Below are 12,304 nucleotides of genomic sequence, written 5' to 3' on the forward strand. Positions count from 1 at the left end.
TAGACCACCAGGGTATCAGGCTGGTAGCGGGACCGGCAACCCGGGGGTTAATTGCTAGCCAGGGGAGGCAGCCTTCCCTGTCTAGCGGCTCCTCCCCTCAGCTCAGCGCGCCTTTCAACTAGGAGTCTGGCGTCGCTGAGCTGCTCTTATCTCTCGGCCACTCCTCCTCTGAGGTCTCCGGCGGCCATCTTTACTGGCACATCGCAGACTCCCAGGCGGTATCAAGTGGACCGGTCCCCCTGTGTACCTCTCCCCTGCAAAAGGACAGTGTACACAGCGCTATAGCCCTCCCAGACACTGAATCTGGGCGGTTGATTGTAGCGGAAGGTGCAGTGAGTACTAACTTTTCTGCATTGTATGTGACTATTGCTAGTGCTGCCTGTCTGTGACTTATTCTCCTTACTGTCAGCTTATAACTATCCCTTTCCTTCTCCTACGGCCCGGCAGGTGTGTGGGGGAAGGGCGTTTTTCTGAGACCCTCACTTATATAAAACACGTATTTGTGGGGTCAGTCACATACTGTTGTGTGCTACACAGTACCATATCTGGGCTGTTGTGTCGCATACTGGTGAGTGCGCGGGTGTTAAAACCGTAATTCCTCTGGTGATACCTATTTCTTGTGATTTACGGTATCATGTCTGATGAGGAGACTGAGCGCTCTGTGGCTCCTGTGCTATTTTCCTGCAGACGTTGTGCTGCTGGAGTTGATGGGGAGGACTTATCTCAGGATGGTCTGTGCGGGCGGTGCCAGCTGGTACCGGGCCCCTCCAACCCCCCTGTATCACAGGACCCTCCTTGGGCGATGTTTTCACAGGTGCTGGCGTCTATTGCGGACCGGTTATCGGTCCCATCAGCGGTCCCTTCTAGGGCGTTACCGCAGCCCACCATCCCCCATTCCCCGAGGGTTCCACAAATGTTGCGGTCTTCCCCCGGGGCCCAGACTGTGGGTCCTTACTCGGGACTGCCTGTGTATGTGCAGTCTTCCCCAGGGACGCGTCAGTCTGTAGTGCCTTTGCAGAGTTTTGCTCCGACGGCTCCTCCGCCTTGGGTGGATGTTCTATCCAGCTCCGTACAGAGTCTGGCGGCTTCATCCTCGGCGTTTCAGTCCATGTTGCAAGGTGATGTGCCACCAAGGGTGTCTAAACGTCCGGTTGTGAGTTCACTAGCTGCGCAGTTGTCGGACTCGGAAGTGTCCTCAGATGATGGAGAAATCCATGAGGACTCTGACTCTGATGTCATGGGGCAGGAGGTGGAAGCTAAGTCCTCCATTAATGTTCCAGCCTTAGTTAGGGCGGTGCGGGCTATCCTACATGTTGAGGATGATGCGCCGGCTCCTAGGTCGAAGTTTCCTAATTTTAAAAAGGCCAAGGTGACCTCAACTGTGTTCCCCCTGTCTGATCAATTATCGGATCATATGGCGGCGGCCTGGCAATTACCTAGTAAGAGGTTCCATCCACAGAAGAGGTTGGCGGCGAACTATCCTTTTCCTGAAGCTCATTGCAGGAAATGGGAAACTCCGCCGGCGGTGGATTCCCACGTTACCCGCTTGATCAAAAGCGCGACGCTGCCATTGCCGTCTATCTCCTCTTTGAAGGATCCCACGGACAGGAAGGTGGAGACTTGTTTAAAGTCCATTTATTCTCTTTCCGGGGCGGTGGCTCGCCCGTCCATGGCTATCTCCTGGGTGGCTAAAGCCATTGAGGCATGGGCCAATGCCTTGGAGGATACCTTTCCTGATGAGGCTCCGGATATCCAGAGAGCGTTAGTGGGACAGATGCGGGATGCAGCTTCCTATATTGGGGAAGCGTCTTTGGATGCCAGCCTGCTCACTTCTAGGGTGTCGGCTGCAGCGGTGTCTGCTCGGCGCTCCCTGTGGCTGAGGTCCTGGAGGGCTGATGCAGATTCAAAAAAGGGTCTGGAGGCCTTGCCTTTTAATGGTGATTTACTATTTGGTCCGGATTTGGACAGAATAGTGGATACTTTGGCTAAGTCCAAGTCGGCTTTTCTCCCTTCGGCCTCTGCGCCGGCTAAAGTGAGGAGCTCTGCCTTTCGGTCCTTTCGAGTTCAGGGTAAGGCCAAGGGCCAGTCCTTCCCGAGACATTCGGCGACCAAGGCCGCACCCAAGCCCAAGAAGCAGGCATGGAGTGCTCGGCGCCCTTCTTCCAAGCAGGAGGATAAGCCTGCTGCCTGATGGGACGGGCCTCTCTCTGGGGGACCCCAGAGTGGGAGGCCGACTTCTCCAATTCGCCCAGTGTTGGCACAATGCCACCACGGATGCCTGGGTTCGAGAAGTAGTCTCTCAGGGGTACGCCCTGTCTTTTCGGTTCAGGCCGCCCCACCAGTTTTTCTGTACGAGTCCTTCTCTGGACAAGACCAAAGCTGGTCAGATTCAGGTAGCTATAGAATCCTTGCTACAAGCAGGGGTCATTGTTCCCGTTCCGCAGTCTCAGCGCGGGACGGGGTACTATTCTACTCTGTTTCTGGTACAGAAACCCAATGGTTCTCATCGCCCTATCCTGAATTTGAAGTCTCTGAACAGATACCTCAGAGTTCCCAGGTTCAGGATGGAAACGTTACGTTCCATCATTCTGGCGATGGAACCCGGGGATTATATGGTCTCCCTCGATATCCAGGACGCCTATCTCCATGTGCCCATAGCACCGGCACATCAGCGGTATCTGAGGTTTGCTATCCTGAACCATCACTACCAATTTCGGGCGTTGCCTTTTGGCCTTTCCACGGTTCCGAGGGTGTTCACCAAGGTGATGGCGGTTATGGCTGCCCACCTTCGGGGTCAGGGTCTACGTCTGTTGCCGTACCTGGACGATCTTCTGCTGCTGGCGAGCTCCCCGGAGGTGCTTCTTCGACATCTCCACCTGACCATTGCTTGTCTTCAAGCACACGGGTGGTTGATAAACTGGAAGAAGTCCTCCCTGATTCCATCACAGCGGATGGCTCATTTGGGAGCCCTGCTGGATTCTCGTCAGCAGCGGATTTTCCTGACTCCAGAGAAGGTCTCCTCCCTGCAGCTGCGGATACACAGTTGCCTGAGCAGTTGCCGCCTGTCGGTCCATTCAGCTATGAGAGTTCTGGGGTCCATGGTGTCGACATTCGACATGGTGGAATTTGCCCAGTTCCATTCCCGGCCCCTGCAGGGGCTGATTCTATCGGAATGGAACGGGTTACCTCACCGGATCCGCTCTCAGATGCTGGTGTTGTCCGCGGAGGTTCGGCAGTCTTTGGCTTGGTGGCTTCAGACGGCGCATCTGGTCGAGGGGCGCCCCTTTTGGATCCCGGACTGGGTCCTGCTCACGACGGATGCCAGTCTTCGGGGTTGGGGGGCAGTGACCGGCTCATTATCGCTTCAGGGTCGTTGGTCCGCGGAAGAAGCACTTCTCCCCATCAACATCCTGGAACTGCGGGCTGTGTACAGGGCCCTGCAGTCGTCCGGCCCCGCTCTTCACGGAAGGGCGGTTCAGGTGCAGTCCGACAACGCCACCACGGTGGCGTACATCAACCACCAAGGGGGAACTCGCAGTCGGGCAGCAATGTCGGAGGTGTCTCGCATTCTTGCTTGGGCGGAGTGTCACGTTCCAGCGATCTCGGCAGTCTTCATTCCCGGAGTCCTCAATTGGGAGGCGGACTTCCTCAGCCGTCACGATGTGCATCCCGGGGAATGGTCGCTTCACCCAGAGGTGTTTCAGCTACTCGTGGACAGGTGGGGGCTGCCGGAGCTGGACTTGATGGCCTCCCGTCACAATCACAAGTTGCCCGTTTACGGGTCAAGGACAAGAGACGCAGGCGCCTGTCTGGTAGACGCTCTGTCGGTGAAATGGACGTTTCACCTGGCGTATCTGTTTCCTCCGATATCCTTACTTCCTCGGGTTCTGCGGAAATTCAAGCAGGACGGCGGCACGCTCGTGCTGGTGGCTCCGGCGTGGCCCAGACGTCCTTGGTACTCCGATCTGAGGTGCCTCTCCATCGACGCTCCGTACCTTCTTCCTCAGCGTCGGGACCTGTTGTCTCAAGGGCCCTGCCTTTACCCGGATCTGGGTCGGCTGTCTTTGACGGCGTGGCTCTTGAGACAGCCGTCTTGAGGTCTAGGGGTTTCTCCAGTTCAGTGATTGGTACCATGCTTAGGGCACGCAAGCCTGCTTCCGCGCGGATTTACCACAGGGTGTGGCGCACTTATTTTCAGTGGTGTGAATCCAGAAACTATGATCCGCAGGTGTTCCGGGTTTCCAGAATCTTGGAATTTCTTCAATCGGGTTTGGACCTCGGCTTACGCCTGGCCTCTCTGAAGGTTCATGTGTCTGCTTTGTCCGTGTGGTTTCAGCGACGGATTGCTACACTGCCAGATGTTTACACCTTTTTCCAAGGTGTTCTCAGGATCCAGCCTCCCTTCGTGCCTCCGGTGGCTCCGTGGGACTTGACGGTGGTACTGAGGGTCTTGCAGGGTCCTCCTTTTGAGCCGCTTGAGTCGGTGGAGCTCAAGTGGCTGACGTTTAAGACCATTTTTCTCCTGGCAATTGCTTCGGCCAGGAGGGTTTCAGAATTGGGGGCGCTTTCCTGTCGCCCTCCTTTTCTGATTTTTCACCAGGACAGGGCAGTGCTCCGCACGCGTCCTGAGTTTTTGCCCAAAGTGGTTTCAAAGTTCCACATTAATCAGGAACTTGTTGTGCCAGCTTTTCAGTCACCTGATCTTTCTGCTGGTGAGGCTTCCTTGGATGTGGTCCGGGCACTTAGAATCTATGTGGACCGGACTGCTTCGGTTAGGAAGTCGGATTCTTTGTTTGTCCTCTTCGGTTTTCACAAGAGGGGTTGGCCTGCCAACAAGCAAACGTTAGCCCGTTGGCTTCGTTCAGTTATTTGTGAGGCTTATGCGCAGGAGGGTTTACCTGTGCCAGCCTCTGTTAAGGCTCATTCCACTCGTTCTGTGGGTCCCTCTTGGGCTGCTAGACGTGGCGCCTCCGCTGTTCAGCTGTGTAAGGCGGCTACTTGGTCTTCAATTCAGACGTTTTTGAGGTTTTATGCGTTTGACACCTTCGCCTCTCAGGATGCATCCTTTGGGCGCCGGGTACTCCTTTCAGCACAGGAGCGTCCCCGCCCTTAGTTGAACTGCTTTGGGACATCCCCAAGGTCAACCCTGTGGACCCCCTATGGACCCTGAAGTAGAAAACAAGAGATATGGTAAGAACTTACCTTTGTTATCTCTGTTTCTACGAAGTCCATAGGGTCCACAGGGCGCCCGCCCTGACGCACCTGGCTTCAAATGGGCTGTGTGGCTGGTCACCGGTTTTCCGTCTCCCATTTCTGTGAGTATGGTTTCTTGTGTGTTCCAGTCTTCCTTCTCTCTGTTTAGTCTCCTCCTCCGGCCTTAGCTGCTTACCAACTGAGGTGCCTGTGGCCGGGGCGGGGTATAGAGGAGGACGGACCCAAGTGCATCCTGGGAGCAGCAAAGCTTTAAATGCGTGGTGCCCGTGGATCCAGATCCAGCTATACCCCAAGGTTAACCCTGTGGACCCTATGGACTTCGTAGAAACAGAGATAACAAAGGTAAGTTCTTACCATATCTCTTGTTATACATTCTCCCTATGCACAGCCCATACACACAGTACAATCTGCACACGTCTGATTAATGTCACTCTATACATTCTCCCTATGCACAGCCCATACACACAGTACAATCTGCACACGTCTGATTAATGTCACTCTATACATTCTCCCTATGCACAGCCCATACACACAGGGTAATCTGCACACGTCTGATTAATGTCACTCTATACATTATGCACAGCCCATACACACAGTACAATCTGCACACGTCTGATTAATGTCACTCTATACATTCTCCCTATGCACAGCCCATACACACAGTGTAATCTGCACACGTCTGAGTAATGTCACTCTATACATTCTCCCTATGCACAGCCCATACACACAGTGTAATCTGCACACGTCTGAGTAATGTCACTCTATACATTCTCCCTATGCACAGCCCATACACACAGTGTAATCTGCACACGTCTGAGTAATGTCACTCTATACATTCTCCCTATGCACAGCCCATACACACAGTGCAATCTGCACACGTCTGATTAATGTCACTCTATACATTCTCCCTATGCACAGCCCATACACACAGTGCAATCTGCACACGTCTGATTAATGTCACTCTATACATTCTCCCTATGCACAGCCCATATACACAGTGTAATCTGCACACGTCTGATTACTGTCACTCTATACATTCTCCCTATGCACAGCCCATACACACAGTGTAATCTGCACACGTCTGAGTAATGTCACTCTATACATTCTCCCTATGCACAGCCCATACACACAGTGTAATCTGCACACGTCTGAGTAATGTCACTCTATACATTCTCCCTATGCACAGCCCATACACACAGTGTAATCTGCACACGTCTGATTAATGTCACTCTATACATTCTCTCTATGCACAGCCCATACACACAGTGTAATCTGCACACGTCTGAGTAATGTCACTCTATACATTCTCCCTATGCACAGCCCATACACACAGTGCAATCTGCACACGTCTGATTACTGTCACTCTATACATTCTCCCTATGCACAGCCCATATACACAGTGTAACCTGCACACGTCTGATTAATGTCACTCTATACATTCTCTCTATGCACAGCCCATACACACAGTGCAATCTGCACACGTCTGATTAATGTCACTCTATACATTCTCTCTATGCACATCCCATACACACGTCTGAGTAATGTCACTCTATACATTCTCCCTATGCGCAGCCCATACACACAGTGCAATCTGCACACGTCTGATTAATGTCACTCTATACATTCTCCCTATGCACAGCCCATACACACAGTGTAATCTGCACACGTCTGAGTAATGTCACTCTATACATTCTCCCTATGCACAGCCCATACACACAGTGTAATCTGCACACGTCTGAGTAATGTCACTCTATACATTCTCCCTATGCACAGCCCATACACACAGTGTAATCTGCACACGTCTGAGTAATGTCACTCTATACATTCTCCCTATGCACAGCCCATACACACAGTGCAATCTGCACACGTCTGATTAATGTCACTCTATACATTCTCCCTATGCACAGCCCATACACACAGTGCAATCTGCACACGTCTGATTAATGTCACTCTATACATTCTCCCTATGCACAGCCCATATACACAGTGTAATCTGCACACGTCTGATTACTGTCACTCTATACATTCTCCCTATGCACAGCCCATACACACAGTGTAATCTGCACACGTCTGAGTAATGTCACTCTATACATTCTCCCTATGCACAGCCCATACACACAGTGTAATCTGCACACGTCTGAGTAATGTCACTCTATACATTCTCCCTATGCACAGCCCATACACACAGTGTAATCTGCACACGTCTGATTAATGTCACTCTATACATTCTCTCTATGCACAGCCCATACACACAGTGTAATCTGCACACGTCTGAGTAATGTCACTCTATACATTCTCCCTATGCACAGCCCATACACACAGTGCAATCTGCACACGTCTGATTACTGTCACTCTATACATTCTCCCTATGCACAGCCCATATACACAGTGTAACCTGCACACGTCTGATTAATGTCACTCTATACATTCTCTCTATGCACAGCCCATACACACAGTGCAATCTGCACACGTCTGATTAATGTCACTCTATACATTCTCTCTATGCACATCCCATACACACGTCTGAGTAATGTCACTCTATACATTCTCCCTATGCGCAGCCCATACACACAGTGCAATCTGCACACGTCTGATTAATGTCACTCTATACATTCTCCCTATGCACAGCCCATACACACAGTGTAATCTGCACACGTCTGATTAATGTCACTCTATACATTCTCTCTATGCACAGCCCATACACACAGTGTAATCTGCACACGTCTTATTACTGTCACTCTATACATTCTCCCTATGCACATCCCATACACACGTCTGAGTAATGTCACTCTATACATTCTCCCTATGCACAGCCCATACACACAGTGTAATCTGCACACGTCTGATTAATGTCACTCTATACATTCTCCCTATGCACAGCCCATACACACAGTACAATCTGCACACGTCTGATTAATGTCACTCTATACATTCTCCCTATGCACAGCCCATACACACATAGTGTAATCTGCACACGTCTGATTAATGTCACTCTATACATTCTCCCTATGCACAGCCCATACACACAGTGTAATCTGCACACGTCTGATTAATGTCACTCTATACATTCTCCCTATGCACAGCCCATACACACAGTGTAATCTGCACACGTCTGATTAATGTCACTCTATACATTCTCTCTATGCACAGCCCATACACACAGTGCAATCTGCACACGTCTGATTAATGTCACTCTATACATTCTCCCTATGCACAGCCCATACACACAGTGCAATCTGCACACGTCTGATTAATGTCACTCTATACATTCTCCCTATGCACAGCCCATACACACAGTGTAACCTGCACACGTTTGATTAATGTCACTCTATACATTCTCCCTATGCACAGCCCATACACACAGTGTAATCTGCACACGTCTGATTAATGTCACTCTATACATTCTCTCTATGCACAGCCCATACACACAGTGTAATCTGCACACGTCTGATTACTGTCACTCTATACATTCTCCCTATGCACAGCCCATACACACAGTGTAATCTGCACACGTCTGATTACTGTCACTCTATACATTCTCCCTATGCACAGCCCATACACACAGTGTAATCTGCACACGTCTGAGTAATGTCACTCTATACATTCTCCCTATGCACATCCCATACACACAGTGTAATCTGCACACGTCTGATTAATGTGACTCTATACATTCTCCCTATGCACAGAAAGAGCGCTGGCTCTGAATCATGGCGGTTTTTTTTGTGCGGCCTCCCGGCCGCACGCATAGCTGTGGGTGACCACCCACAGCTATTGCGAGCGGCCAGGTGATGGGGCTTGCGACGAGATCCTTGCGGTACGTTCTAGTTCGCGCAATAGAGCCGGAAGCTCACCACTGGTGATGTCAGTGGGGCCGCCCCCAAACGGCAGGCGTTCCGTCGGGAACGCCTCCGTTTGGGCAGCCACCCCCCCCCCCCCCTGCCCGCCTCCAAAACGGGGCGAGCTGTCGATCAACATCGACAGCCGCCCCCTTCTGGTGCGAGACCCGGAGCGACTGAGAGCGCCCGTTGCTTGCCGGGTCTCGCGCATGCGCACGTCGGAGCCGGCTCCGGCGTGTGCATGCGCAGTAACCAAACATCGACCCGATCGCGAGCGGGTCTGAATCTGGCCCACAGTACAGATATGCGTAACTTAGGAGAAAAATACATCCATTCATTCAGCCCTACATCAGGCCTTCTGTTTCTGTACAAAACGTAACAACAATTGTCGTTGGCACTTATTCGCTGCGGTCTTTTCATGTAGGCTTTTAAATCTCCAGCATAGAAATGGTGTGATACCCGTATAAGTTGTGTTTTTTTTCTTTTCTTAGAGCTACCTTACTGCTAGAAGCCCAGGAACAATCCTCCACCAGCACAGGCTTTGCTTCCTCATCACTACTAAGGGGCAGAATCAATCAGCCGCTGTCATTTACCGCAGACTAATTGATCGCCGGGGGATATTCACTTAGCCCCACTTAACAGGGATTTCTTTTCAGGTCTCATGAGCCCCGAAAAGAAATCCCCGATAAATGTGCTGTTATCGGGGGGATAACAGCCACTTAACACCCGAATCTGTGAACTTTTCGCAGATTCCAGGTGTTAACGCCCGATAACCTGTGTTAATGCACGTTAACACGTTCATTTAACAGGCGTTAACACAGGTATCTAGAGAAAAAGGGAGCCTAATTCAATGGCCTCGGCCCCCGATAATTTATCTGGGCTAATTGAATTCCCCTGTAAGTGTCACTTACTGTTCTGTACGACTTCCGCTCAGTGCACCAGCATGGGCAGGTCCTTTAGATCAGGCTGTCCTAGGTCCTGTGTGTCTTGTGCCCATTACTGACTAGGGAATATTCTCTCCAATGACCCAGGAGAAGCGCCTGCAGTGCTTGTCCTTTAAAGGCGTGAAAGAGCGGGAATGGATGATGGAGTCTCTAATACGGTACATCAAGGTGATTGGGGGACCGTCTGGAAGAGAAGGCCTGCTAGTGGGGCTGAAGAATGGGCAGGTAATGGTTTTCCTCCTCTTACATCGTACAGACCATGGCAATGTCCTGATTACTGGGATTCATGTTATTGATCTATATTGCTGTTTTTTTGCTACAAGTTACTTCTCAATAATGATATAAGCACTTGGGGTTAGTCGAACAGATCGGGCCGCAGCCCTTTGCGCTGGAAGACTCTGGCCATCCTAATATGGAGATCTGCGGAAGCTATGGACGACTCGCAGGAGATGGAGCAAAACTGTTCTTGATTTTAAATAAGGGGGGCAGAGTTACCCCTATTCGCTATACTTACAGGGCATATTTCTTTTACATAAAGAATTAAATTGCCGGCGAAGGGTGCGATGTGCTGTTGCCGCAGCATTTAAACACCAGCATCGGTATCCCGTCTCACGCCCTCTGCCTGGCCGCCCGAATCGCACAAAAGTGCTCGCTACCCAATAGAGATCCCGCTGCCCTTAATTCGGGCCGATTTGTCCCTTCATTGAATTCCATGCTGAAGGTGGAGATGCCCTTTTTTAAATATTGTATTTTGACCACTTGGTGGCGCTATGAGCTTATTTATGCCTCTTGTCATCAATTCTGCATAAAGTTTCTGAAAATAAATATTACTGAGAGGCGAGATACATTATGTCTCTTACATTGTCTAGTTTTAAATAACACGCCTGCTTTTCACATTAATGTTTGTCCCTAAGACCGCTTTCTGTGTGTTATTATTTCCTTTAATGCATCCTTTTCCCATCTTCCTGTAGTTTGTCCCTCCGCAGTTCCCAGATGATTCCCTCCTTTGCCCCATTGTAGTCAGTCTGTAGGTGGGAATTTTTTAGAGGTGACCCCAGGCAACAGTGAATACAGGATCCCCACCTGCAGCGCTGCACATAATAACACTTGTCACTGCCAGTGGTTCCGTCATCCGATGCTATATGTATTGCAGTGACCTTACATTCTACGCTGTAACAATGGGTCTAACTTCCCAGCCTAATAACAGGAGTTCCTGGGGCTCGCTTGCTTGGTGTTTCCCATAAAAGCTCAGTTTATTGGTCTTTCTACATTAAATTCCCCTCATTGTTCAGCCTCCGTTCTAGCCTCCCCGGGGCCCCTATAATGTGTCCCCACTCTCCTGTCCTCTGCAGGTTCCGTTAATGTATATAGTCACCAGGTGACCTTGTTGCCCCTTATTGTTAATGCTGATTAAAGTCTCTCTTATTTCCCTCTCATGCTGGGTCATGAATTATCTGTGTACCATAAGCGACTGGCTCCTTCTGTAATTCATATTGTAATCGGCCATATAAATCGATATGCCACAGCTAGAGGACGGGCAGGTCACTGTCACTGTCATCGCTGCCCATTTCATGTGCTGACGTTAGCGCTCCTGAGATTAGAGTCTGTGTTCTATCACCAATTCTTCTACACATAATAGATGTATATTAGTATAAAGCAATAATTAGGTATAGCAGTGGGTGTTGCTCACTGGTCAATACCATATAGGTCATTTAAGAGCATTTAACATATTTAGGGCCTTATTCAGTACCAAGTGCAACTACGGATGTACATCGCACAATTGTTTGCTATCGTATCAGCCGCAGTGTGCGTGCGCAGTGATCGCACTGCGACCAAGGACCCACAGATGAGTCCAACGCAAAGTGAGTGACAGGTTGTCAGCATTTGGGGGATGGTGACGGCGGGGGGGGTTTGGAAGAACGCAGGCGTGTCTCTCCGTTTGAACGCTGCAACTTGGGCATAGCCACTGCGAATGCATAGGCAGCAGGAGAGCTCACTGCGTGCGCGGAGACTTCTAGCGTCTGCGGCTGGTCAGACTTGTAAATGCTGCGTGTCTGGTCGAGGTGCGCAGATGGTACTGATGTTTACGCAAAAGAGCGACACTGGATGGATATGGGAAGGCAGCAGTGGGCGGCTTTATGTCGGCTGAGCTTTGGGAGGCATTAGTATATTTTCACTAGAGTGTTCCGTGCGAAATCGCAGCTGCGATCGGTACTGAATCGGGCCCCTAATACATAGAACCATTATGAGATAAATAAGGATTAGCTTTGCGGAAATGTCCCTATGGTGCAAGTGTAGGAAGCGAGTAGA

The 12,304-nt window shown here is 50.5% G+C and overlaps 1 protein-coding gene across 1 annotated transcript in view; it reads left to right on the forward strand.

The window, feature by feature from the left end:
- IFT122 (intraflagellar transport 122) overlaps positions 1-12,304 on the forward strand; it is a 91,803-nt gene that overhangs the window by 18,929 nt on the left and 60,570 nt on the right. Inside the window, exon 12 of the mRNA XM_088450236.1 lies at positions 10,082-10,219. Coding sequence (XP_088306362.1) covers positions 10,082-10,219 — 138 coding nt within the window. The remainder of the gene's footprint in view (positions 1-10,081; positions 10,220-12,304) is intronic.

Source organism: Taudactylus pleione, unplaced genomic scaffold (genome assembly GCF_031769625.1).
Source record: "Taudactylus pleione unplaced genomic scaffold, aTauple2 ptg000512l, whole genome shotgun sequence".
NCBI lineage: Eukaryota > Metazoa > Chordata > Amphibia > Anura > Myobatrachidae > Taudactylus > Taudactylus pleione.